This window comes from Podarcis erhardii, assembly GCF_964252035.2.
Source record: "Podarcis erhardii genome assembly, chromosome: 8".
Lineage (NCBI taxonomy): Eukaryota > Metazoa > Chordata > Lepidosauria > Squamata > Lacertidae > Podarcis > Podarcis erhardii.
The window spans coordinates 66,539,361-66,567,308 of NC_138499.1; the positions used below are offsets into that span (position 1 = coordinate 66,539,361).

The following is a 27,948-nucleotide window of genomic DNA, read 5'->3' on the forward strand; positions in this document are numbered from 1 at the left end:
ATGCACACTTCTTCAGATACCAATAAAACACATTATTACAGAGATCAAGCTGTGCTTATCCACAATCTGAACTAAAATGAATGCATCTAAAAATCTGACAATGCCCAGGCATCATGGAGTTTTCTTAGATTGGGCTTGGGGAACCTGTGGCCCTTCAGATGTTGCTGGCACTATAACTCCCATCATCCTGACCACTCAACATGCTGATTGGAGTTTATGGGAGTTGAGAGTCCAAATCTGGAAGACCACAGGTTCCCCACCTGTCTTAGATAAACTTGCAGAGCCTTCCTGTTAACTCAGTGTTGTGGCTGGTGACAAAGCTTACTCCTTGCTTGTGGTAACAACTCACTCCAGTTGTATGGTGAATGTAGTGTGGTTTTGGGCAAATCATCTGGTATTCATTCTTTGAACCACCAGACTAATACAATAGGTAGATCATACTGACTACATGGTTAGAAGCACATCTTAGGAATGCGTTGTTGCCTTGTTATTTAATATTCAATAGAACTCGGCATAAGCAAACACACAAAAACTTTAATAAGCTTGTTATTCATCAAACGTCAAAAATGAATGGTAAAAATAGTTATCTTAAACCACTGCTTCACTTTTTGATGCACAAGTTCATTACTGTTTGTCAATCTCACAAAGATATCAGCCTTCTGTATTTTCATAGTCTGATCTGCCTCCTGAGCAAACTTCAATCCATGCAAATGTTTCTTAGAAATTTTCTGCCACTTACCCTATACAGGAAGGGAAACACATGATTAGCAAAGGCAGAAATCAGTATCAGATATATCAAAGTCATTTCAAAATAACCTTGTGTGTCATAGCAACCTACACTGCAGCACAAGGATAAATAGAACTAGAAGAAATTCTTAAAATACATTTTCAAACTGATGCAATTGATACAGTAAATATACTGTAAAAAGCAGTAATTCTTACTTGACTGACCTGTGGCTTAAGTATATCCTCATTTTTCAGTTTGTTTGTTTTTTAAGCTTAGTCTAGTTTCCGTCAGAAAGCCATTCCACTTAAAAGTCTAAACTAGATTGCTGAGAGAAGCAAAGCTAAGTCCTATGATCTCCCACTACAATGTGAACTGAGTTATAAAAAAACTGGTCTACACCTCCAGAATCTCTGCTGGCTCTTCAGATATACACCCACACAGCCATCCTCTGCAAAAAGTCTGACCTCTTCTTAACACTTTGAGACATCCAAAGTAAGATTGATATTTTGCAGCCAAAGCATATATAATGCATGCCCCGGGATAAATGAATGTTGCAGTATGCTGATACCTGCTTGCAAAAATTTAAATAGTATGTCCGTGAGCTTATCACTAGGGCTCCTTTGGCAGGAAGGGTGGAATAAAAATGTAATAAATAAAATTTACCATCAAATATGCTTGACTCTTGCCTATAGTATTATAATAAAATGTTTATTTAACCATGCCTATCTCGTTTATCACAACAAAATCACATCACCCAAAAGATGAAACAGACACATTTTACATAAAAACACCACAACTATGCTAAGAACTGCCAGAATGGCAAAAGTGTAAATGAAGTCTATATATATCTCAGTGCTGTGAACAGAAAAAAAAACTAGACATAACTAAATGAATGTTTTTCATATCTTTTATAGAACAGAAACCTTTGTTCATGTCTTCTGGTTTCCATCATCTTCATTTGAGCGGCACCTATAACACAAAAAACAAGTAAACAAGCAACTTTGTTTTTCTTAGGAACTGTTTACAGATCCTGTTGCCATAAGGTTGGTGGTAGCTGCTACAGGAGTTGACACGACCAACTCTTTTCATTACTTGTAAACGGGGGGCAAGGAACAATGGTGGAGGCAATAGAATTTTACGACAATCTGGGTCAGAATGCCACCTGGCGTGCAAGATAGCCTGGAGGTGTCGCCAAAGCAGTGTGCGCCACACTGCTCCGTGCAAATAACTATCAAGTAATCTACTTCTTCATTTCAGTGAGAGTGAAAGCTGCATTCTGTCTCCTGCACAAACAAGAAGTATTTTAAGTAAGCTGACAGAGAAACAGATTTGCTACTTTTAAAGTAACTTTAACTGGAGAAGAAAAAGGGTAGAGGGTCAAGACAGGAAGGTTAACACCACTTGCCTCCTTTGCAGTGTGCTATTTTAACATGGGGAGGGGGGAATAGATCACCCCTTTGGCAAGCAGCATGACTGATTGTACTAAATGCGCACAACTGGATGCAATTATCTGCCTAAATGGATTTTCAAAAATCCTATTTACAGAATTTCATGATTTGGGGTGTTTCTGTACACCTGTGCAACATACATGAAATACATACAAATAAGATAATACGTGGATCAGTTTTTTAAAACAAGAATCGGATTGGTAAACGTTAATCCACTGAGTTTGGTACCTTCATGTTGAACAAGGAGCTATTGTTTAAGTTGTTGCTAAATGTTTAACTACACATGCTGTCAGAAATAACCTTGTTAGGAAGGTGAAGTTGGTGTCTCAGCAAACCAGACCCCCTGGAGTAGGCGTTGAGTGGCCTGTGACTTGCTTTCCTTGTCTCTCTCAGCACCATCAAAAAGGAAAAGTAAGAAAAACAGCACAAACATTAGTTAAAACCTGATTCGAATCCAACAACCTACAGGAATAAATTTACAATGAAAGCAGATAGTATCTGTAGGGTGCAGGGGGTAGTATCTAAACTGAAATGTGGATAATTACGAATCTAATCTCTCTTTCAATGGGCCACATCTTTTATTAACTGCTTTAATTAACGGACTATCAAAAACGAAAGATTCCTCTGATGCGATTACCTGAGTCGGCAACACTGGAGACAAAAATATTTTAAAAATGGCTACCAATGCCTTGTTCACAAAAGACTTTATTATCTAATGATGCATACTGAAAACATACAGAAATCTGCATGGTCCACTTTACATGCAGCAGAACAATCTTCACTTTACAATAAGTGAATGTCAACTGTTTTATGCAAGAGACAACACTTTAAAGTCACATTTCTTAAAGAAAGCTTCATTTACAAAAGAAATAAAAGGTAAAGAAGCAATTACCGCTTTTAAAAAGCAGCTGCTTTGTTCAAGAGTGGAAGGTTTATGCCTGTATTGAAAGACAACATGATCACAAATAATGAAAACAATGAACAAATGAAAAACACCTTTAGCATAAAGCAGTACACTTTCAAATGACATACAAGTAGCTAAAAAATCTTTATTATGATGTTCTCTATCTGGCCATGAAATAAGGACTTTTGGAATTGGAGCTCCACATTTGTCGTTAGGAAATGAAAACTTCTCTAAGTATTGGCTCTATGCCATAGTGAACTGCATTTAACAAAATGTATAAAGTCTATATATATAGCAAGTTGATTTTTTAAAAGTGAAAGTAATAAACAGTACACTGAAGGCGCTCTCTCCATCAAGTGCACACTCCCCAATTTTTCTTTTCTTTGAATGTGATGATCAAACAGAAGCTGGAATTATGCCACAGTTGTAATGCCAGAAAACAAAAAAACAAGATCATTTATAAAAACATGCAGGGAATTCTGCTACAAAGCTATTGACCCTCATTTGCCAGTTGCTCCAGTACAATTAACATCTTAAACGTCAGTGATGTTGATGGTTTAGCTTACCTTCAGTGTACTGAAAGTTGTACGCAACCTGCTTTAAAAGAGGAGACCATCCCTGCGGGCAGGCTCAAGAAGGAATAGACCCCCTTCGGCACTGACTACACCAAGGGCATGCTGCTGTGGCCTGCACGCACACACCTAGGAAAATGCAATATAAACAGCATTTATGCTGGCCATTTTTCAGAGACCAAAATGAAGCCAAATCTGCTAAAAACCAAAATCAACCACCCAGTCTTACTGATATTTTAAGAGATGCTTTGTTGCATTTAGTTAGGGTGAGAGAGAGGGAGCATATGTGTGTGTGTGTTTATATATATATATATTATATATATATATGTTTGGGAACTGCAGCCATATACGCTAGTGTTGTATTTCTGTGCAGTCTTGGCAATAAAACAGTTCTACAGTGAAAAAATCTTCACGTGAGAGACAAACAGATTTACTCTAACATTTCTAAAAGAAATATCCGCCTTGGTGTTAATTCAAATATATCATTCTTCCTCAACTTTGCAGGGTAATTATTTATATGCTATATGTACATTTATAAATTGCTGTGAAATTGCATCAGTCTTTGTATATTAACTAGTCAAACCCTTTGAACATCTTCGCTGGATTTAAATTTTCTCCTGGATGAAGGCATGCTGTAGAGCCTGGTTGATACTAATCCGTTTAGCTGGGTCTAACATGAGGATCTGATCCAACAAGTCCTTCAGCTGGTGAACCTTTTTGCGCTGATCTTCAGGGAGGCGTTGGCACCCAATTAAATCTGCCAGCAGGTCCTTTGTTGGATTAATGGTGCTCATGACAGTTACTTTTTCCTACAAAGATAAGGGCATCCAGCACTTAATATCTGAGGCAACAATAAAGCCATAAAATAGTATATGGACATTCCAATTTATGGTGGTACTTCGTTATTTTAAATGGGGCGTATTACATTCAACAGCTAAATGGAGTTTCTTATTTTACGGACTGCAGAAGGCTGGATCATGCTAGGTGAAAAGTGCTAGCATTTTCATGGAGAAAAGACTAGTAACTTTAATCGGATTCTAAGTAAACATCTTTGCATGCACCCTAGTTCAGCCGCCTTCCCACCCAGCTAAAAGCTGATTATTGCTGCGCTGTGAAAATCTTCTCTCTGAAGTCCTTCACAGCATCCAATCACTATTCTGTGTGATCACAGCCAAGGTGAGGAGAGCTACACCTCCTAGCTATGCCTGTGAACAGCACTGTAAATAGGTGAGCATCCATCATTTGCTGCATTTACTTGAGCTTCTCTTTCCCTACTCCCCACCTTCCTTGACCACCACTAACTTAAGCCCCTCTCGTGCCAAATCAACGCTGCAGAACTGAGGCTGAAAGCAAAGCTACTCAGTGCACAGACTCAACAGTTCACTATTTAACATCAATGTACACTGCAACCACCAGTTGTTGTCCCCCATCTTACCTTAACAGGGTAGATCTTTTAGACTAGAAAATTGGGGTTCACCTTGGGGAAATAAAGGGAATGTACCCTCCAAATAGGAGCTTTCTGTGTATGCAGTACTGTGTGAACTGCTTTCTCTAAACTAAATAAGGATGAAAGTATTTCAACCTTCACTGCAAATCTGCAACTAGTGAATAGTTTGGGTATTCCACTGAACCAATTCAGCTGCTATTATATAAAATCTTCATGTATTTGTTCATGTGGGATTCTCTATGCTAATAAGTTTGCTGCCAGTTTGAAGAATATGCTGTATACGGTTACTGATCTCTCCCAAGCTTGGTGTATGTCAATGAGTTTTAAAACAAGCCCTTCATACGAAAAGTTGCAAAATTTACATAACAACCATATTCACCAAATTCTAATTTAAACCTACAAAAAAGGCATGAGAAATTTCCAAACAGAACATCGCATTTTACTTAGTGTAGTTCAGACTTACCCTTTCTGTTACTTTATCTACCTCTATGTACATAAAGTTGAGATTTTGATCGAAGTGTTGATCTTTGAAGACTCCTTTTCGGATCATCTGAAAATAGATAGCAAATTGAAAGTCTTAAAAAGTCCACAAGTATAAATCATGAAAGCAATAATCTCAAAGAGAAAGGCTTATTTCAACCATGTAGGCAAACTGAAAAATAAAGTGCACTTTATTTTACGCAGATCTCAGAAGCTTAGGGCATATGAAATCTTCAACTGATAAAAAGGTAGCATCTTAAAATAGGCCTCTACACATTTAACTCCAGAAAACTAAGACAAGCCTACATCAAAAGCCTCACGTTACTTCCAGAAAACATCAAGGGTCATTACGTTCTATTTCTTCAGATCACTGCAGAGAGAGAGAAAAATCTACAATAAAAAATGAGATGTCTTTTTCATTTGCATCAATGATATCGACTGTTGTACCCCATACTCTCAGCGTGTGAGTGGAAGGCATTTGTGCTCACACAAGAAGACTACATCTTCCTCTCTTCCCACCTGCAGCCCTCTGAATATCCTCAAAGTCTTCTCTAGAGGGTGGCATAAAGGGAGCTGCAGTGGGGAGGAAAGAAAGGTGAAAAACTGTTCTGCAAGCAGGAGTCCTCTCATGCAATGGTGAGTTCCACCCACAGACTCTAGTTACTGGGAAGTTCCACTAGAATTAAGTTTTAATAGCATATTGGCCCCTTTCAGAAAGAATATCCGCAGGCTGTAAACCATAGTTTAGGGGCAGGGTGAACAAGTTGGGATGTTACAAGATTCCTACAAGATCAGGGAAAATTCTAGAATGTTATTCATCTTTACAAGCAATTTATTTCTTTACCTTGTTTGGCATCTTTCCTTTGAGGTCCATAGCAAGTTTCAACATATGATTGTTGGTTTTCCCAGGAAACAATATTTTTCCTGTGTAAAGTTCATATAACGTACAGCCTACAGACCACATATCTATACCGTAGTCATAGATTTTGCCTATAACTGAAGGAGAACAGTTGTAAAATTAAAACCATTAATCGTACAAAATGACACACTCAAGTAAAGGTCACCCACTTTTCTAGGATCAGCCAGCCACAAAAAGAACAGAATAAATGAGTTGCAGTATCTATGATATTTCTCCCGTGCCACTCAGCTCGTAAAAATGGGTATACTATTAAAACATCATTGCCATCATATCCTTTTCTAAACTTCAAAATTCATCCATCAGAGATGCTCCACACCAGCCTTAATTTCTTTCAGATCAAGAGTGTCAGATGGGAGGTGAAAAGAGATTGGGTGAAAAGGTGGGTGAAAAAGTTTGTAGATCAGAGATTTTATGGTGTAGCAGCAGATAATACAGTACAATATACTACAGAAGTTTCCGTTCCCAATCTGATCATCTGTTACGCAGAGGGAAAATAATGGCAGATAATACAGTACAATATACTACAGAAGTTTCCGTTCCCAATCTGATCATCTGTTACGCAGAGGGAAAATAATGGCAGATAATACAGTACAATATACTACAGAAGTTTCCGTTCCCAATCTGATCATCTGTTACGCAGAGGGAAAATAATGGCAGAGGTAAGTGTGGAAGGAACAAAGAACAAAGTGGCTTAGGCAAGGAGATGGGGAGATAGTATCAACCAAGTGAAAAGAAAATGGAGAAGCAGCAACTAGGGAACCTTGAAAAAGGAGGAGTGGCAAAAGACATTGGTGAAGGAGGGAGGAGGGGACCCGGTATGGGAGAACTTGATAAACCAAAAGCCAAGGAAACTTTAGATGGAGTTTGTTCTCTTTCTCACAGTAGCCTGCCATGCACCCATGCTAGTTGGTTGACTGATAACTATTAAAATCTAAGACTGCATCAATAAATTTTGCCACGTATAAAATTTGATTTTTGCGGTCCTTCTTCATAAATGTGCAAGTTAAAATCAACATTAACTGCAGAATATCTCAAGAGTAGATTAACTTACTAATTTCAGGAGCACGATAAAATCGGCTGACAAGATACGGTGTGATGTCATTATCCGCAACATGTGAAGCCGACCCGAAATCGCAGAGTTTTAGAATAGTTTTAGATTCATTCACCTTAAAAAAAGCAAGAAGAATTGTACTTAATGGAGAAAGTAGCAAATGACACTGATTGTGCAAACTAACCACCAACCTTTAAGTAGTTCAGAATATGTATTTAGCACATATTAATACTGATTTTGTTTAAAAGCAGGATAGAGTTCAAAAGCAGGGTGAATCTGAACACTGTGTGCTGGGAACCAGTGGAAAGTGCTGTGACTTCATGCTCTGCTATGGGCTTCCTAGAAGCATCTGATGGGGCCGCTGTAAGCAATAGGATGCTGTGACTAAATAGCCCCATGGTCTGATCCAGAAGCTTTATTTTGTTCTTGGCATTTTTTAAAAATTATATATGTAAAAAAAAAAAAAACTGTCTGAAAGAATGTGTAACTTCTAGAGATGCCATATTTTAAAAGGAATTTACTCTGCAGTTAATACTGACATCTGTTGAGAAAAACTGGAATTTATTCACCTGATAGTCCTGAAGAAGAAACATCTGAAATGAATTTGTACTTCACCTCACAGACAGAGTTTGCACTTGAATTATTTTGCCCAGCATCCAATCTACGTTTTGCAGTTGTCAACAGCAATCCATTCCAATAAAGATTTTATATAGCTAACTTCCCAGCAGCCCATACCCAAATGTTTTCAAAAACTGTTCGGTACAATGTTTGCACAGAGTGGGTTACTGTCCTTATTCCATGCATCCTTGTAACTGTATACATGACCAAACTGTTCCTTCTTATGCAAAAAACCCCCGCTGGAACTGTCAGGGGGTTGGAGTTAAGTGTGCCTACTGATACAAAGGCAGTTATGCCAGTGATGCATTTTCCGTGGAATGCTAATTTATCATGTAGGTGTACAAGTAGGTTATGAGAATAATTCCAAATTATACATTAAAATGCTAGCTAGCGTATTACAATTAGCACTGACCAAATATTAGAATTCAAATGTTGCCAGTAAACTACTGAAACTTAAAATGACAAGTAGACTGCTCCTACAGTAATAATAACAATATTATTATTATTTATACCCCGCCCATTTGGCCGGGTTTCCCCAGGCACTCTACAAGTAATGCGAAGGCTGTCTGAGAGTGTGGTTGCGGCACCAGTAAGGAATCTCTCTGTGTAATAGGAGCAATCCATACGGTGAGAGAGCTCTATATGTTACAGTTGACCTGGGGGGGGGGTCACTCCACAGGGGTCGTTTGCCATAAAGACCAGTCCTAAGCTACGGCACATCTTTAGTCTGGAATGCAAGCTTGATTAAATTTGCTCTTATTTGTTATATTACTATACTAAGTTGGGTTGGATCTTATTCATAGAAATTGCTTCTTCCCCTTGGGGGAGGACTTGTGGGACACAGGGGAAGGTAGCCATGATCAGGCAGTTGGGGAGAAATCAACCAGTCACTGATATTTTTCAGCATAAAATCCATGAGAGAGAGAGAGAATATGAATTAAATCTCATAGAAATTGACACAATGTAAACAGGGTATTGTATTTTCTTTTCCCAAAACTATCTGCAGGGTTGTAACAAAATATTACTTACTAAAATATTGTCTGGTTTGATATCAGCATGCAAGATGTTGCATCTTTTAAGAAGTTTTAATGCTAGGAACAGCTGCTGACTATATGATCGCACTGCCTTTATATGGAGGCCAACATCTTTTCCATACTTCTTCAGCACCTCTCGTAAGTTCATACTAAATTGAAAGGAGACACACAACAGATGGGGATAGCAGAAGGTGGAAGAAACATAATGTCAAACACATTAAAAATAGAAATACATAGTAATTCAATGTACAGGAAGTTTATAGAAGTCAATCTGTAATAACATTGTTTAAACAACATTAACTTTATTTATTATTTGTAAAACTATTTTTATAACACTGTATCATATAAATGTATCACAGATAACAATATAAATCTTGAAAGATTTTTTATACCCCACCATTTCAGCCCATAAATTACTTGCAATGGACCACCGAAAAGGGTGTACTGTACTTAGTGACAGCATTTGTCTGAAAATCTATTAGCTGAACGTCAGGTGGCAGATTGCGAGTTGCGTCTATATAAATCATTGTGCACATGGAACAACTCAAACGTGTGTAGTGGAACTTCTCACTTCTCCTTCCTCTCCCCTTGCACACCCCCAGATCTGCTCTGGAGGGATCCCCAACTCTTCAGAGCAGATTTGGGGGTTGTGAGGAAGGGAAAGCAAGAGGGGGGATGCTCCATTGCACTTGTGGAAGCTGTTCCAGGCATGCAATGATTTAGTTGCAAATAACTGAGAAAACTTACATGTATTTATAACTGAATAGAGCTATTTGTTAGCACCTTCAGAGATTGATTTTCTAACACACACATGAAGTAACAGGACAGAACCTTGATTTCCAAAACAGAAATGACCCACCCTACATGAAAAGAATGCTTCTGTTTTGGCTACAGAATTAAAAGATTGTTAACGTCTTCTATCAGAAAACACTACCACTACTTTTAACTCTCCCAATTCCATGTACACATTGAATTAAAAATAGCCCATGTGTGTATAAACAATTTTAGCTTATGTTTTAATGACTAAATTGTCAGTTTGCATTTCTTAGTACAGAAAGCATTGATCTGATGTGTAGAGATCTTTCCTGTTCTGCTTCTTAGTTCAAGAAGCTTCTCTGTGTGAAAGGTTTCTGTTGTTTGGGTTATACCTTCTGGGAAGCTGTATATAGCAAATTTAAACAGGTTCTGTTATTCTTTCTGTCAAAGTCATGCTGACTATTATAGTCAGGCCAGGAGGATCCCGGGTTACTCACTTTCTCTTTGTTCTGTTTCTGCATACTATAGTGTTAAGGTTTAGTCTTATTATACTTGTAAATTTTCTTGTAAGTGCTGCAACTGGATTTTTATGGACTATGCCAATCCTGAATGAATTGGATTTGTGACCATTATGCTCATTAGCCTTCAGTAGCAAGTCAAGCTCTGCTGGATAAAGTACAATTGCCTCTGGTCTATTTTTTGGGAACTCTGCTACGTGTTTAAGTTTTTTCCTCCCCAGAAGAAGCTGGGGCGACATAAATATTGTTCTGTGGCTTTCTAATTTTAATGCCAGGATAATTCGATAGTTTTGGAACCTCCTACTCTTGACACTATTCTGCTTTAATAGTCACTGTCTCTGATGGAACAAATTGCAACTTGACGTGTCAGGTCATTCTGCTTATTTCTTTTTCAAATATCCTATTCCAGAACACCCTGTTATATATATGCTGAGGAAGAACTACTTCTGAAACTTTCAAACAAGGTTTAGTTTAAGGAGATGAACAGGGCAATAAGATAAACAGTCTAAACAGCATTATTTTAAACCTTACCTGAGTGGTTCAAATACTAAACAAAGGTGCTGCTTGTGATAAAAATGCCGGAACAATCGCAGGCAATGGAACTTGTCATCAGGATCTGCATCATTGAGTTTTTTCAAGAATTCCAATTCTTTTAAACCAGTTTTTTGCCTGAAAATAAATCCATTTATTATAATATACATCACACAAACACCATTTAAAATGCAGAGGTTTAAATGATATAAAGAAATATATAAAGAAGCAACAGTAACAATATTACAACGAAAAGGATCAATGTAATCTGAACTTAAGGGTTGCCACTACCAGAAGACATATAATGCTCTCTGGAGTCTAGGAAGACAAGGCAGCCATAAGGATAAGAGCAGAAGGACCTTATCTGATATGAGAAACTTCTGATTTGCAACTGTGACTGAATGCATGCAAAACTGAAGCTTGCAAAGATTAGGCAAGAAGATAGAGAACATCCTGTTATGGGAACTTTGGGGAAGGAGGAAGTAAGATGGGCTATTATGATCCCTAGAACAAGCATAAGCAAACTCAGCCCTCCAGATGTTTTGGGACTACAATTCCTATCATTCCTGACCACTGGTCCTGTTAGCTAGGGATCATGGGAGTTGTAGGCCAAAAAACATCTGGAGGGCCGAGTTTGCCTATGCCTGCCCTAAAATATTGTTCTTCAATCTAGGTCCCCAGACGTTGTTGGACTACAATACCCACCCCCCAGGCCACCTTAGACAATGGCAAAGGATGATGGGAGTTGTAGTCCAACATCTGGGGATCCAATGTTGAAAAACACAGTCCTAGAAAGGGAATAGGGTGGAACTTGTTGATAGCCCAGAAAGTGTGTACAGTGGTACCTCGGGTTACATACGCTTCAGGTTACAGACTCCGCTAACCCAGAAATAGTACCTCGGGTTAAGAACTTTGCTTCAGGATGAGAACAGAAATCATGCTCTAGCGGCGCAGCAGCAGCAGGAGGCCCCATTAGCTAAAGTGGTGCTTCAGGTTAAAACAGTTTCAGGTTAAGAACAGACCTCCGGAATGAATTAAGTACTTAACCCGAGGTACCACTGTATGTAACAAAAAACTGGGAGCACAGTTGCTCTGGTATGCTTCAGAGTCTGGCATCATTTCTGCCTTCCTAGGGTCAGTTTGTTCATCTACCCAACTCTTTCAAAATTAGGAAGTCCCCATGAAGCTTCTTCAGGTATCATACAAACGTACAGGTATGGTGGGGAAATAAACAGCCCTTGAATTTTACAGACATCAAAATGTTATGGTTAATTCAGTGGGACACCTTAAATGTCTCTTCAAATCTGCTCCAGAGGATTGGAGTAGTTTTCGAAGAACAAAGGAGGTGGCATGGGGGCTGGAGAAAGGAGTGGGGGAGACTGTAAAGTCTCACCTCCATTTCTGTTCTGCGGACAGAAGGCTTCACTAGATCAATAAACCGTCTTCCAGCAGATGAACACCAACTCTTTACAGTTAGTCGCTCAACTACTGAAACCAGCTGCTACAGGTTAGTAGTTTACAAATAACAGGATTCTATATATTTACAAAACATGCTACATAACAGTCTTCCTGAATACTTCAATTGCTGTTCATGCATCTCTGCAAAACTTGTAGGGCCACTACTGTTTTAATTCATTTTATCTTGAGATGTAATTTTTTTTTACTTACATAAGCTCATTGTTCCTAATGATTTTGACAGCCACTTCTTGGTTTGCTCTTGCCATATCTCTGGCCCTCACCACATTACTGAAAACTCCTTGGCCAGTGTACCCATATACATTGTAGCGTTTATCTAGAACTTCACCTATGTTAACACCTGAGGAAAAGAAAAAAGATGTTGTTAAATACATTTTCAGTGCCAATAAATCAATCAAGGAGGATTTATCTGTACAGAAATGCATATAGGGTGCAGTCATAATAGCACCCTATAGTCATTTCCATTAAGGGTCACTGCCTGCTTTAACAGAACTCCTCTGTCTTTCTTCTGGATAGAAATGCAAATATTGTGTTTGAATGAGAAATCCTCCCAACTGGATAAGACAGAACATGTTGATAACTAGCTTGCTTCTTACCTCCTACAGTGAAGGGATGGTGGAGCCCCAGACTCACTCCTGATCTCAAGTCAGTTAGAACCTGAGTAACACCTAAATAGGTTTTCTATTAATACATAATGCTACTCTGTGACTTCTTCCCACTCAGTTTAATGATGCCATGTTTGGGAAAAGAGGAAGGATACAAAGTATTTCCTCCCAAAATACCCACGTTACAATTTATGATCCAAAGAACCATGCACCCCATTTTGAGATTTTCAATGAGCAGTCAACACAGAATCCCCGAAGTACTATGAGAGTTTAAAGAACATGAGGATTTAGCAAGGTAACTCTTTAAAGGAGAACAATGGAAGATACTATGTACAGGCAAATTTGCAAACCACAACATGCCTGTTCGAACTCAATTGTCTAAGGGCAATGTGCTACTGCATACCAGCTGCAGGAAATCACAAGTGGGGATAACGCTGTTGCACTAAAATTCTGCTTGTGGGTTTTCCCGTTAGCCATCTGGCCAGTCAATGTGAGAACAGGATGCTGAAGTTTGTGGGTCTTCGGTTCAATCCAGCAGGGCATTTCTTATGCTCTTTAAAGAACATTTGTGCAAAATACCCAAACAGCATTTTAAATATGTAAAAGTAAGAGTGTGAATGGTCTCCATCTTCTGTGTGAACCACTGCCGGCAATTTCTTGTCACAGCAGGGAAGAGCTGGAAGGTTCACACTTTTTACACAAATGTGTCCTCTCTTTTTCCCAAGCAATGCAAACGGGGTGACTGGTGAAAACCAAGCTAGGGTGCCTATTGGCACCAGAGTAAAGCCAGCTTTCTGGCCAATTAGTTCCAACTTCTCAAGTTCTCTATGCCTCACCCAAATCAAGTACCAAGACATTTTTTGTAGTTGTTTATGCAATATTCCTGAAGGAGATTCAGTGAAGCGTTTGCATTCTGAGTCCAGTTTGGCAAATAAAGCTGGAACTTATTTTCCGAGTCATTATTCTGGTTTCCATTGAATGGCGAATGTTGATGGTTGCTTCCAGAAATAAACTGGGAAACTGTAAGCTAGAGTTGTGGACTATATATTTATTCACTCACATGTTTTCTTTGATGTTCTAAATGTGGGAGATAGGCCTGCAACATTAAAATGTCATTCTGCTGGCCTTTAAGCAGGATTCCTTTAATCTGCAGTTGTGCTCAGTTGATAATATATATGAGATGTACCAATCATACTTACGATAATACCCCTCTGCATCTGTCCAGTTATCCCTGAGATTGGGGTTTTCTTTGAAGTCTTTTCCAATGCCAGCAGCCCTAAGGCGTGCACTCTGAAATAAAGTAAATCTCATTTAGCTTTTTCCTTCATATTCGCCTATGAAACTACAAGAACCATTTTAATTTATCTATTTACTGGTTGCCAAATTACATCGTTTCCTAGACAGCTCACAAAAAGTCTTTAGAAGGCCCAATATCAAAGGGCAAAGACACTCTGTACTTCAAAGAACATACAAAACATCAATGCTAGGCATCTCTCATTAAAGCTGATGAGTGTTTATCTTACTATTTGGGCTATTTGAATTCTGCTGAGTAATTCTGGTATTATCCCTAATGCAACTGCAACGATGAAAATGGTCAAATAATCACTTTCTAGAGTTAATGGTTTAAATGATTCAGGGTGAAACCCAACATTGAATGAGGAGACCTTTATTCACACAGTGAGAGTTCCCTTCCTCTCCCTCCTCTTAAAGCTGCTTTGGGGGTATTAACCTCTAGGTATATAGTGGGCTACAGCAGGGAGGAAAGGAAGATGAACTTCTGTAGTGGAGATGGAAGTCCATTCTGCTCGCTCACAGACACCATTGGATAAAAAACCTGGGAATTAATCCAGTGGTCTTTTAGAAGTTTCTATATATGTTCTTTACCAAAACAGAGCAGCACTTCAAAAAGCATTTATACAAAAATTACCTACATCAAAATATGCAGCAAACATATCATCTGATTCTGTGAACATGTCAGGAGCTGTAATTTTCTTCTGAGACGAACCTTAAAAGAATTCACATTCATGAAAGCAATGAGAAAGAATACAAGATAGCCTTAACATTTCTACAGATCATTCCATTAATGTCCTGCTCTCAGAATCTTCTGGACTGAAGAGCAACGTGCAACACAATTAAAATACAGTCACCCTTCGTTTATGTGTGTGCGACGGGGTATACGTGCAGAAATGACCTGGAAACATTATAAAGATGTCACTGAAATATCACTAAAATTGCAGAACAGGGGTGGGGCAGGGTATTTGCAAGCTTTCTCAATAGGTTTCAATTATACACGATTTTACCAATGTGTGCGGTGCCTCGGAACATAATCCCTGTGTAAACAGGGAGCTGTCTAAAATTGAGGGGACTGTGCCTGCCTCCCAGAGTTCTTTGCTCTCCTGCCTCTGTCACGTGAAGAGGGATACTACCCACCTCATTTGGTTCATCATCAGCCGCATTAAATTAAAACAATCCCAACTACACAACTTACAGTGCAAGCAAAAAGCAGAGTAAAACTCTATGTATCTAAAGATCTGGAATAAGGTTTTCACCTGGGTAATACAAAGACATAAAACTTAGCAGCAGATAAACTTTCAGATTTCCAAAGTTAGGGTGTCACCACAAGGAAGTTGTGTCTCTGATCACCACCTGCCTCATCTCTGATGGCAGCAGGACCCAGAGAAGGACCTAAAGCAGATCGTAATACACCAGGGGTGGGGGTGGGGATGTGTTGCAGAAGAACGTGGTCCCTTAAAGTATCTAGTTGCCAAGCCACCAATATTGACAAGATAGGGTTCTTTCCCCGTTCCAGTCAGTAGTCTAGTCGCAGTAATCCCACCCACAATTGTGCAATCTCAAAAACCCTGCGTTGGATCCAGTTTCATGACTTCTAACTAAAGTCCTATCAACTTTGATGGGTGGCACTGTGGTCTAAACCACTGAGCCTCTTGGGCTTGCTGATCAGAAGGTTGGCGGTTCGAATTCGAATTCCCGCGACGGTATGAGCTCCCGTTGTTCGGTCCCTGCTCCTGCCCACCTAGCATTTCAAAAGCACGTCAAAGTGCAAGGTACCGCTCTGGCGGGAAGGTAAATGGCATTTCCGTGCGCTGCTCTGGTTCACCAGAAGCGGCTTAGTCATGCTGGCCACATGACCCAGAAGCTGTCTGTGGACAAACACCGGCTCCCTCGCCCTATAGAGCAAGATGAGCACCACAACCCCAGAGTTGTCCGCAACTGGACCCTGGGGTCCCTTTACCTTTTACTCTAAGCATGTCTAAGTCTGGGTCCAACCACTTATATTTTATTGGGATCTGGGTATGTGTAAGAAAGCCATATTACATTGCGCTGAAAACTGCACAAAAATGTTTTTTGAATTCTGACTGTGTGTTCAGTCAGCCTGATAAAGTGAGAGGCATGTCCTTGTTTTCTGGTGACTCAGCATACCAAGCCCTGAAGCGACCCCAGGCATAATTTAACTTAGCTTTCTACAAGTGAGCAAACGTGTACAATATTTCATGATATCCCAAAATTAAGGAGACAGTCTCTTACTCATCGCTGCCATGTCAAATGTATCTCACTTTTGATTTTAGTTGTTGCAGATCTTCTTTCAGAACACATTTCACAGGAATTTGATTCTTACCATTATTTTGCTCAACAGCCATGAGGTTGTGCTTAGCCTTCACTGAGGCTTCAAAAGTGTCCACATTTTCCCGTTCATACTCTTTAACATCAGCAGCTACCCGCTCTAGAATGTCATCAGGTGAGTTTGAGCGACTGCGAGTGCTGCTCTGAGGACTGCTTGGTTCAGATGGCATAGACATGTTGCTATCTTCAGTTAGGTACTTGTATTTCTGCAAAGAGAAATCTTCCATTACTTAAGCCACTGAAAAAATGTACATTTTGTGGTGATATAAACATGGGTGGCGCTGTAGGTTAAACCACAGAGCCTAGGGCTTGCCGATCAGAAGGTCGGCAGTTCAAATCCCTGCGACGGGGTGAGCTCCCGTTGCTCAGTCCCTGCTCCTGCCAACCTAGCAGTTCGAAAGCACGTCAAAGTGCAAGTAGATAAATAGGTACCACTCCAGCAGGAAGGTAAACGGCATTTCCGTGCGCTGCTCTGGTTTGCCAGAAGCAGCTTAGCCAGAACGCCGGCTCCCTCGGCCAGTAAAGCGAGATGAGCGCCGCAACCCCAGAGTCGGCCACGACTGGACCTAATGGTCAGGGGTCCGTTTACCTTTTTAAACCAAAGAAATGTTTTTGCTTTACTCCAGGACTGTGGAAGCAGTTGTTCACTTGAAAGAGAGGCATTTCCCACACACTTCATTTTATTGCAGACCTCTACTGCATTATGGATAGCGCAGTTGGTAGAGCATGAGACTCTTAATCTCAGGGTCATGAGTTCAAGTCATGTTTGGCAAAAGATTCCTGCATTGCAGGGGGTTGGACTAGATGACCCCCATGGTCCCTTCCAACTCCACAGTTCTATATTATTTGATCTCAGATTTTTTCTTAAGGGTCCTTGAAGAGAGCAGGAAAGGCTTTCTTGGGCAGACAGACCTATTAAGGCAACACTGGATCCAACTCTTCATTTCTAAACCAAAGGAAACATAATAGATATGTCTGTGGCTGTTTGGCCAGGGTTACTAGGATGCTACCACATTCACCAGTTAGAGCATGCCACTTAGCATGCTGCAGAATGTGATGACTTGGCATTTATTGTGTGCACTCTTTGTTCAATGCACTCTTTTCCCTTTGCAGTACCTAGACATGAGGGAATTTGTGGCAGCTAATTATAACAGAAAGCTGAATGGATAGTCCTTGTAACTATGGCTACTTGAATGCCTGACCACACTCTATGGAACAGTATGGACGATCAGCTTTCACAAAATTACAGTCTGGTTTGCAGGGGTGGCTGTACAGCACTCTCACATACCTGAACAATTGCTTGCCTCTGTAATCTTCTCTGCTCTATCAAAGCTTCCTCATCTTCTTCTTCAACGTCAAAATCTTCAAGGCTATTAAAAATGATGATTGACATATCCTTCAGGCCACTTATTGATGCAAGAATTTATACTCAAATACCTTGAAAACAATACTCAAAAACTTGGATCCTAAAATGTTAATTTAAATAACTTCACATTACAGACTGACAGGAAAAAACCCAAAGTTTTATTATAATTGACCATTATTTATAAGCTTTATAAATATTAGATATTAGCTGTTGTAATTCATTCAAACTAATTTAATACACTATGGAGGGGTTATTATGGTTAATGGTTGTATTTTTAATTTGACCAACGTTGCTCTCTGTTGTATTTATGCTCTCCTTGTAGTGTACTTGACTGCATTTGGTGCTATTGATTGGTATTAACGGTCCTAGAATAAATGTACGTAAATATTAAGATATTGGGGAAATTTTGACTATTGAGATTATTGCATAAACATTGTACCAGTCCCTTTTCATATATGAGCTACAGATTAACCAATCTATTTGCCTTTATTATAATTATGGATGGCAAGTAAGTATAATGACAGGCAAATATTCACATATACTTATTTTTAAGTCTTCATTTTCGTGGAGATTAATTATGTGCATTTTTACTTCACTGTGCCCAAGTATCGTCTGGCCAAAAACAAATACAAACTATATGGTTGAGACTAGGAATACATATTTGTATTGGATCCTATCCAACAGTGTGACTTGGCAAGGCCTCCATCAGCAGAACAGAGAGGGAAACATTTTTTTGGCTCATTTCCCATCACCACTGCAACCCCCCCCCTCCCCGGCAACACTCTAAAATGCTCTAGTGCAGATTTAGGGAGACTGTAAGGAACTATGGGGAGAGAAGTTGCTGAAAATGGGCCTTATTATTAACTGGGTAGCACTGTTGGATATAACCTACAAACCTGATTGCTTATAACTAAAGGTTCCTGTAGCAGAGCCTCAGTCAATATGAGATCAAATATTAATCAACTGGCAATCATTGCCAAGGTATCCTAACATTTGGCAATGGAGCCCTGTCAAACTGAACAGAACGACAATAACAAGTTCACCAGGCATGGGTCAGCATTTAGCCAATAAGTTAAAATAACAAGAAGAATGTGGCACATTAGGTAGACGATCAGCTAGCTACAGCATTGAACTCACTATTAATATTCAAGATTGCCCTCCATGTTGAAAATACTTCTGATTTAAGAAAAAGAAGACATTTCATCTATCTACACACAGAAAAATCTGGTAGAAGATCACAATATGAAACATTAAAATTCAGTTCCTACTTTTCATCTGATGAGGATTCTTGCTCAACCTTCATCCCTTCAGAAAGGCTTCCTTTAAATTTGTCTTCTATTTTGCTCCTGCTCCTCCGCCTATGGCCACCCCGTGACCTAGATCTCCTCCTAAGGCGAGATCGACTCCGTCGACCCCTATCCCTGAAAATGTGGAATTAAAAGAAAAAAGAATCAATGTGACAAAGTATCTCTTATATTTATATTCATGCTTGAAGCATTTTAAGGTTCAAATCTGTTCCATTCAAAAGCAAAAATAATAATAATAATAAAAAAAATTACTTAGGATGAGGCAAGGTTTGTTCTTCACTTCCTCTCATGTTTAGATATTAATAAACTATGCATGTTGGTTTGGAATTCAAAGTTAGGACAGCACTGGTTTACTCTCTGGTCGGCAGAGGGAGCAAGGTGGCCACAATTTGAGTAGCATGCTCCTAGATGAAGCATAGGAGTGTTAGGGAATTGGCAAAATGTATAGGGCTATGTCCTGCAGAGTTGCCCCATTAGTGCAAGGACTTCTGCCTCTGCAATCTGACTTCCTCTTCCCTCGAGCCCCCACTCAAATATGTTCTGGGGGTTCCCTTACCTTTCCCAAGCAGAGGAAGTACCACTGAGTAGGCAGAAGTCCTTGTGCTAACAGAACAATTTTGTTGATTACAACCCATAATGGTGGTGGTAGGGCATTTTTTAAAAAAGAACCATTCTCGGTTAATGTACAAGATTAATTTCTACTTATTTTTACAGTATAGTAGAATATATACCTTCTCCGAGGAGATCTACTCCTCCTCCTTGGAGACCGGCTACGGCGAAGAACTGAGCGGGATCTTCGTCGAATAGGAGACCTGGATCTTCTTCTGGACGGGGACCACCTAGGTGGGCTGACATCTTTTGATCGCTCACGTCTAGAAAGGATATCATCCCTAGTTCGTGTTCTTGAAGTTAGAAGAAATATTGTAATAATAAATATATACAAAAATAGGCCCGATTCCCTTTAAAAAACCATTTTTAAACTCACTGTAAAGTTGTCTTTATAGCATTTCATAGACTGAACTGAGTAGAAATATATATAAGCAAGAATGACATAAAAGGTCCCCTATAATTAAAGCATATATAGACATACTATAGCAAAACTGCTGAAATGCTAGCAAATCAAGTTTCATATTCACACCAAATCCTCATGTGATGCTTTTATTGCCTGCAACAGTCTGCCTTTCCAAACATACCTATCCTAGTTATTTGTAGCTTGAAAAATACCTCTTCCAAGTTACAAAGTGTTCTCTGCTTTGATGTTTCCACTTCCCAAGAAACAATATCAGTGGCGACTGACAAGTCTAGCTCAGCGTACTGTTTTATTATTAAACACTTAAAACCTCAAAAGTTACTATGCTATTATTTTTGATATTTTGTTAAATAAATCAAAGGTCTTCCACAAATTTCTATAACACATACCAGGGGAAATTGGATCCAGCTGGCTGAGTAGACCCAAATCGGCCCACCCTCTATGGGCCACTTTGACTGGTGGGCAGAACCACCTACTTGTCAATTATGTGACATCATATGGCACCAGGTCAATCAAGTTTATTTGCCACAGCTGGAAAGGAAGAATCGGGAGCTCACTTATAGTGTTCTCCCATTTCTTCCTTTGCAACTTGGCATCTCGGTTTCACCAGTTCAGCACCTCTCATGTGTTAGGGGATGGACAGGCGGGCACATTAAAAAAAAATTAAAACCACTTGATTCTTAATTTTCTTCATTAAAATTACCTTGGAGAAGAAAAACGCCTCCTTTCCGATTCTCTTCTTTTTCTTTCTACAGATCTACTCTTTGCTCTCCTAGGAGACAGATTTCGAGAGGGCGATTTACTCTGCTTAGATCTGCGATCATTAAGGAGAGGTGATCTGCTGCGTCTTGGCTTATCTCGTGGTTTCGGAGATAAGCTTCTTCCTTTAGGGCTGCGGCCAGGTCTTCTACCAGGAGACCTGTTTTCTTTCCCTGATGATGCATCTTTAGAAGGAGATTTGGTGGGCTTCTTCTCTTTTTCAGCCTCCAATCTCCTGGATTTTCGATCTTTAGACCTTGATCGTCTATCTTTGGATTTGCTTCTTTGTTCTACTGGAGATTTTGATTTTTTGCCACGATCTCTGTTTTTACTTTCATTAACAGCTGGAGATTTTTTATGATCTCTAGATTTCATCTTATCTTCTGCTTTAGTCTTATCTTCTGGAGACTTTGACTTCCTATTTTTCTCCTGAGAGCGCCTTCTAAGAGTTGGAGACTTTGACTTTCCTACTTGATCTTGAGACTTTATTTTTTTAGATGGGCTTTTTGATTTTCTCCGCTCTTTTGATTTACTTCTTGTTGTTTTCTCTTTTATTCCATCAACTCCTGACTTGCTTTTCTTTTTATCAGATCTGTGCCGAGTCCGTTCTTTTGATCTGCTCTTACTCCGTTTCTTTGAACTTGTTTTATTGTCTACAATTTCTGGTTTGCCTTTGTTTGATGACTTAGTTGCAGATCTAGTCCCATTTCTCACTTTATCATTGATTTCTCCCTCCTCTTCAGAACCTGACTCATAACCTTGCAATATTAATCCCATCCCAGACTGAACTTTTCCTTCCATTAGCTCATTTTCAAGTTCAGCTTTAAGCAATGCTCTTTGTTTCTCTAAGTCTTCTAAAGGAGCTAAGAAATCAATTTTAGTTCTTTTTGCTGGACCATCTTCTCTATCAGAGGCATCAGTAATCTCCTTTCGTTTATGTTTCTTATGTTTGTGCCTATGTTTATGTTTTTTGTCCTTATCTTCTTCTGAAGAATGTTTATGTTTCTTATGTTTACCTCGGTGTTTGTGCTTCTTTTTTTTATGCCGGCTGTGTTTAATTTGTGGTTGCTCTCCTTCTGAAATATCCCCATTTTCTTCATTTGCACTTCTCTCAGAAATATCAGCATCATCAATTCTGTAAATATATTTAAATAGAATAAATCAGAGATCAAATGAAATATTATGGTTTGCAGCCAGAGATCTGACCAAATTTTCTGAGATCTTTCCTTTCCCCCTCAGTCCTATGGCACAGCTTACCCCACATAGGGCAGTCTCCCAATCCTTAGGAAAGTCTTTTTAGGGGGAGAACTTGGGGGGGGGGGCAGCTAGGAAGACGAGAGAGCAAGAAATTTGCCCCATAACTGTTTAGAGAACTCTTAATCTGCATTCAAGCAAAATATATCAGAAGCATGTCTGTGCCAGTAACCATCAAGGATCCCTCCTACAAGTAAACTGTAATTACCCAATAACAACACAGCACAAATACACTAGTGCAGAAAAATAAGATGGCAAAATCACTACCTAGGCAGGTTCATTGTTTACTTCTACTTGTGAATTAGATGGCAGTCAAAGTATATTTTTATACATCGATCCATTATTGCCCCATTTATTTTCAGATTTACTTTGGGGCACAATTAGTTTAAACAGCCATGTTCATCATCCTTGCTAAAGAAAGGACTTTTTTTTTTCAATAACTAGAAAAAGAAGCTACAGACCATTTATTATAGCTATTCTTCTATGGTTCCTGATAAGCTAACTTATGATGAATCAATCAAGATAATATTTTTATTCAAACAAACAGAGCATAAGGGACCAAGCACAAAACATGTTCAATTGCACAACTAAGGATTAGAATTAGAGTTTAGATGAAATTAAGAATATAAGAACTAAATATAATTAAATAACAAACATCACTAAAATTCATACATACTGTTCATACTTAAGATGCTCAAATACCAGTGTATAAATATTATACCATGGTTCGCCAACCCAGTGCCCATGACAGCCTTCACTGGCACACCTGGCATGGGCCCCAGACTCAATTTCATTTTTTAAAAAGCAAATCTCTAGCCCACCTAGGAAGAAAGTTAGGAAGAAAAATGCACAGGTACCCTTATAGGCAATTTCTGCTAAATGAGCTAGCCTAGCTGCTTCTACTGTTAAGTGTTTTTTAGCCAACGAGTAAAATTAGAGGTGTGCCTATGATTGCTAAGTAGTTGTTTTGGACACCAGGCTACAGGAATCCCTGGGGTCCTAAAGAGCACCTGCCTTCCCCTCCCCTTCCATGACCAGGATGCATCTTGCCTGTGGTTGGTTTGTATTAGATCTGGGAGTTATTTCCTGCAAATACTACTGTATAAGTATGGGGGTGTGTTACAGAATTCTCCCTCCCTTCCAAAGGCAAATGTTAAAAATTTGCAAAAGAGGGGAAGACATGTTTTCTTGTGTTCAGAGGATAAAGACTAGGCACTAAGATTTCACTGTAACATTAATTGACTGTACAATGGTAAAAGTCTATTCAAAAGTACGTCTCTTTGTTTCTAATGGGGCTTACTTCCAGATAAGCGGGTACAGGATGACAACCTAGGCTCTGATTTACAGTTGGAATGGGTGAAAGCAGGATTCTTGTGCCTTTTAACAGCTGTATCTCCACAATCAAGACCAGCAGGACATGGCTGATTTCCCATGGTAGGAGTGAAGTTCTTGGGGTGGGGGAGCTGCAATAACTGTTCTCTAATTTTGTGTTGTGCCATGCCCTCCCAGCAGCCATGTTGCATTATGCTATGCCCTCTCTATGGCAGCTATTTTGTGACCTGCACCCACAGCACTCTCTCAAAATTTGAAATGTGGCCATTGATCCAAAAAGGCTGTTGAACTAGGTATCAGACTAAATTGCTTCAGAATTTTACAGATCAAATTAGCATATTGACTCTGCTTAGAACACAACACAAAATGAGATATGTGTGGGGTTATCACCAACGCCAGTCACAACTAATATGAGTATCTTAAGTCCGCTGACTTCAATGGGTCTACTCTGAGTATGACTAGTTGGATATAATCCATTGTCTCCAAAATATAAAGCCAGAACTGTGAGTAAAACACACTGTCAGGAATGTAATATCCCTGAGCATGATACCAAGCATAGATCCAGGAATCTGTTGCCCACCTACCATTCACAAGGAAAAAAAGATGAAAATATCTGTGTTAACTTATGGATTGTGCAACTATTATGTGCCTTATGGCCAATAAGTGTATTTAAACAAAATGAAAATTAGAGTATTGTATTCCCCTTGTTATTTTTCTTATTTTAAGATTTAGGAAATAATTGTGTGTTGCTCACTTTGGAAAACAGTCTAGCGACTTCCATTACTTCAGTGATTTTTAGACAACTGGGAGGAAAGCCAGCACAGTACTGTGGCACAAAGGTAGTTGAATACATCACCATCTTCACTACTGTACCTTTCAATATGGTATATTTATGCCCTCAACCTAACTGAAGTTGTAGACAGTGAATAAAGAGTCCCCCTCCGATGGACTGCTGACATAAACGGGCAATCTGACCTTGTCCATATGCTTATCACTTGCGAAAACAGTGAAGAAAAAGAAAACAAGTTCTAGCAAGAAAAACAAGTTTTATTAAAACCTTCTCAAAGAATTTGTGTTCCATTTTGTAACTGGTTTTGATTTTTACCAAATCATCTGCAGCATAAAGCAAGCTCTGACGCATGAAAGTTGTAGTGAAAACTAACAAACATTGCACTGATTAGGAGCCCCAGTGCTTGTTCTGGCTGAAGCAGAAACAGTGGGGAGAGGGTAACATGCCCCTTTACTGCATTAGCTGCCAAGCTGACACAGCAAAGAGGCCCAGATTGAGCCTGTTGCTCTCATGCGATGGCAGCAGTGTCCACACTGGATCCAGCAGTTCCTGTGCCAGTCCCATTTGCTGGAGGGAGGAAGTGGGCTGCTGGGTGCCACTGACAGTACTCTCCACCAGTCCACTGTTTGGGTGGGCACACCCTGACTGTGGGACTTTCCTGCTGGAAGTCAGCAGACACCATCCCATCTAAATGCACAGATCTGGATTACCATGTTAGCTTAATAAGTGGAACTACAGTATTTCAAATTCTACATGGGTCATCCAACCACAAAATGTTTACAGCTAATAACTAACCAGCAAGTCACCCTCAATTGGAAATTGAGTTTTACAAGTTTATTGTGTGTGTATGATTTGTTTAGGGATTGCTTCATAAAAAGGAAGTTACTAATCTAATAACCCATGGATACCATAGCTGTAAAAAAAAGTATTCTGGTGAACAGCCAGAAATTGTGCTTTCAACAGCTCACAACATGAGGTTACTGCCCAAATTTCTTGCATACTGATCCTATTCATGTTCACTAATCAATTAGTCCCTGCAAGTTTGATTACATTTAATCTGAAATTGATAAGCACAAAATAGCCATCAGATTTTCCCCAAAGACATGTGAGAAATGCTAGACTAAATAAAAGTTAGGTGGCAGAGCTTTGGTAAAGGCTGATTTCTACATGCGCACCTATGTAAAAAATGCATAATCAAGTTGATAGCCCACCAGAGTTCTTACTTTAGTTTGTACTTTGGTATGTGACTATCTATACTGTTATGTCCCTAAAATTACATAAACAGGACAATACATTGTAATCTTTCATAACTCTGGCAATTCCATCCTCGTGAAATATGGGATGCAAGGTTCTTTATTACAGAAATACAAATATGTCTTTAAAATAATTTAAATAATTCATTTTTTATGCCAGTCTTTTGATTTTAACTGGCTTGGCTCCAGACCATAGCTTTAGACTACAAGCATTGTAACAGCTGTTAATCCAGAAATGCAACTGGAGTGGGAGCAGCTTTAACAAATACAATGTAAACGTCATGTGGTTTATAAGTTAAACGCTAGCACTTATTTGCCTGTAAGGAGTTACTAAGACACAAAAAAACCAAGTGTGCATTGGTGATAGACGCATATGGCATTTAGACTATGCCACAACTTTATTTATAAGCAATCGTATCACTCAGATTGCATCGGAAGAAATGGGTAGACCTCTATTTGAGATGAAGCACGCCGGAGAAACAAAGTCAGTGATGTGGAAATTAAAAACCAGTAAAATACCAAAGAAATCTGTTAGTGAAGTACTTGGCAGCACTGGTGGCAAAGGAAAAACAGCGCAGCATGTCTATGAGCGACCACCCTGATATCTTTGGATGGAGGGCGGTATACAAATTCAATCAATCAATCCAACAACAACAATCCCACTAGTAACTTTGCCCAGGCTCCTCAGACATTTCCCCAGCCACGTCGGAAGTCCAATATGGAACAGAGTTAACTCTCAAAATAAGCATGAGCAGGAATCTCTCTCTCCCCCCCCCCCAACTCTCGCACGTTAACTTGTGCGGAGAAAAGAAAAAATCCCGAAAACTACCTTTTAAAAAAAAAATTTGGTGCGGCTCTCGCCTTTGAGCACGATCTTTCTTTTTAAACAAAGAAAGCATAAGGCGAGAGGCTACTTGCCAACCGCCCCCTCCCCCGCAGCAGGAGAGGCTTAACGGCATTTAATTTCCAGCAAACCTTTCGGGGGTTCCTCGCGCAGCGGCTGAGCCTTGAGGGCCCGGCGGTGGGACTCCCTTCCGGGTGGGGGCGGCAACTCTGGCGAGACCCAAAGGTAGGCCTTCGGGGCCCGAGCAGGCGCTGGGAAGGGACCGGGTGGCGGTGAGGGAAAAGCCGGCTTCGTGCCTCCCCGCTCGAGGGAAAGGGCGGGCTCCGAAGAAGCTCGTCCCGCTCCCGCCTCAGACGCCAGGCCCGGGCCTCCTCGCGACCGTTATAACGGCTCAACAGCGCGTTCTCCCTCCCTCCCCCCCCTCCCCTCGCCCACCCGACTTTCTCCCTCACAGCTACCGGAACTAAACCGCGTGCTTTAATATTATATATAAATATATATATATATATATATATCTCTGATGGTTCTTCTTCTTCTTCTTCTTACCCGCGCCCCCGCAGCCCCGACTCCACTATCGTCGCCGCGGCCATTTTGAACTTCCGAACTCCTCGACTTCCACCGCCGCCGCCGCCGCCGCCGAAAGCTGAAGCGATTGAGACGTCGCGCATGCGTGCCGGCAGCGTAAGCCGAGCCGAAATAGTAATAATAATAATAAAAAAAACTCCGCACACCTCGCTGGTCGCTTCGGCAGAAACCGGAAATGAGGTGAACGTCACGAGCCCGGAAGTTGGTAAACGTAACTTCCTCCAGCAGCTTGTGAGGAGCAGGAGTTTTGCTCGCGGGAGATGTAGCCCCATACTTCCGGTTCCCATTTGCCAGTAGCTTATGCGCGAAGCTGCCAAGCGCAGCGTTACCATAGAGATCGGAGGGCGAAGCGGGTTCCAGTTCCGCTGAACAGCCCCGCATATGGCGGCGTCCAAATGGAAACAGAAAGTGAGGGGTGTAACTCTTTCCCGTTTCTATGGTTCTCGAGGCTGAGCGTAGGCGGATGGGAGAGGAAGAATGGAATGTTCTGCTTTTAGGGAGCGTCTCTAAAAAGTCAGCCGCCGGGCGCAGTAGATATGTTGATGCATATAGGCCTTTCCAGGGATGCTGGAGAAAAGGCAGTGGTGCAAACGAAGACTGCTCTCCTTAAGCCTGTTACTTGAGAGTCGCTTGCATTTAGCTTACTTAGAGTAGATTCTTTTTGAAATGAATGCGCCTGAGTGGCATAGGTCCCTGAATT

General features: G+C 40.1%; 1 protein-coding gene across 5 annotated transcripts; it reads right to left on the bottom strand.

Moving 5' to 3' along the window:
• Positions 1–479: 479 nt before the first annotated feature.
• PRP4K (pre-mRNA processing factor kinase PRP4K) lies at positions 480–27,412 on the bottom strand. 5 transcript variants are annotated; one of them, XR_014159127.1, is made up of 19 exons: positions 27,210–27,411; positions 21,135–22,325; positions 20,133–20,303; positions 19,363–19,515; positions 18,017–18,098; positions 16,724–16,934; positions 15,018–15,091; positions 14,286–14,376; positions 12,674–12,821; positions 11,006–11,143; positions 9,196–9,349; positions 7,549–7,663; positions 6,423–6,574; positions 5,562–5,648; positions 3,646–4,460; positions 3,068–3,113; positions 2,476–2,559; positions 1,651–1,696; positions 480–740 (listed from the first exon to the last, which is right to left on the bottom strand). XR_014159127.1 is itself a non-coding variant. In XM_081872988.1 (16 exons), the coding sequence occupies exons 1-15, from the start codon at positions 27,329–27,331 to the stop codon at positions 4,257–4,259; spliced, it is 3,093 nt and encodes a 1,030-aa protein (XP_081729114.1). In that variant the 5' UTR covers positions 27,332–27,412; the 3' UTR covers positions 2,863–3,780; positions 4,235–4,256. The 5 variants fall into 5 exon arrangements, 2 of the variants coding, with proteins under 2 accessions (XP_081729114.1, XP_081729113.1); XR_014159128.1 differs by having other exon boundaries at positions 3,068–4,460; XR_014159129.1 differs by lacking the exons at positions 480–740; positions 1,651–1,696; positions 2,476–2,559 and having other exon boundaries at positions 2,863–3,113.
• Positions 27,413–27,948: the final 536 nt, after the last annotated feature.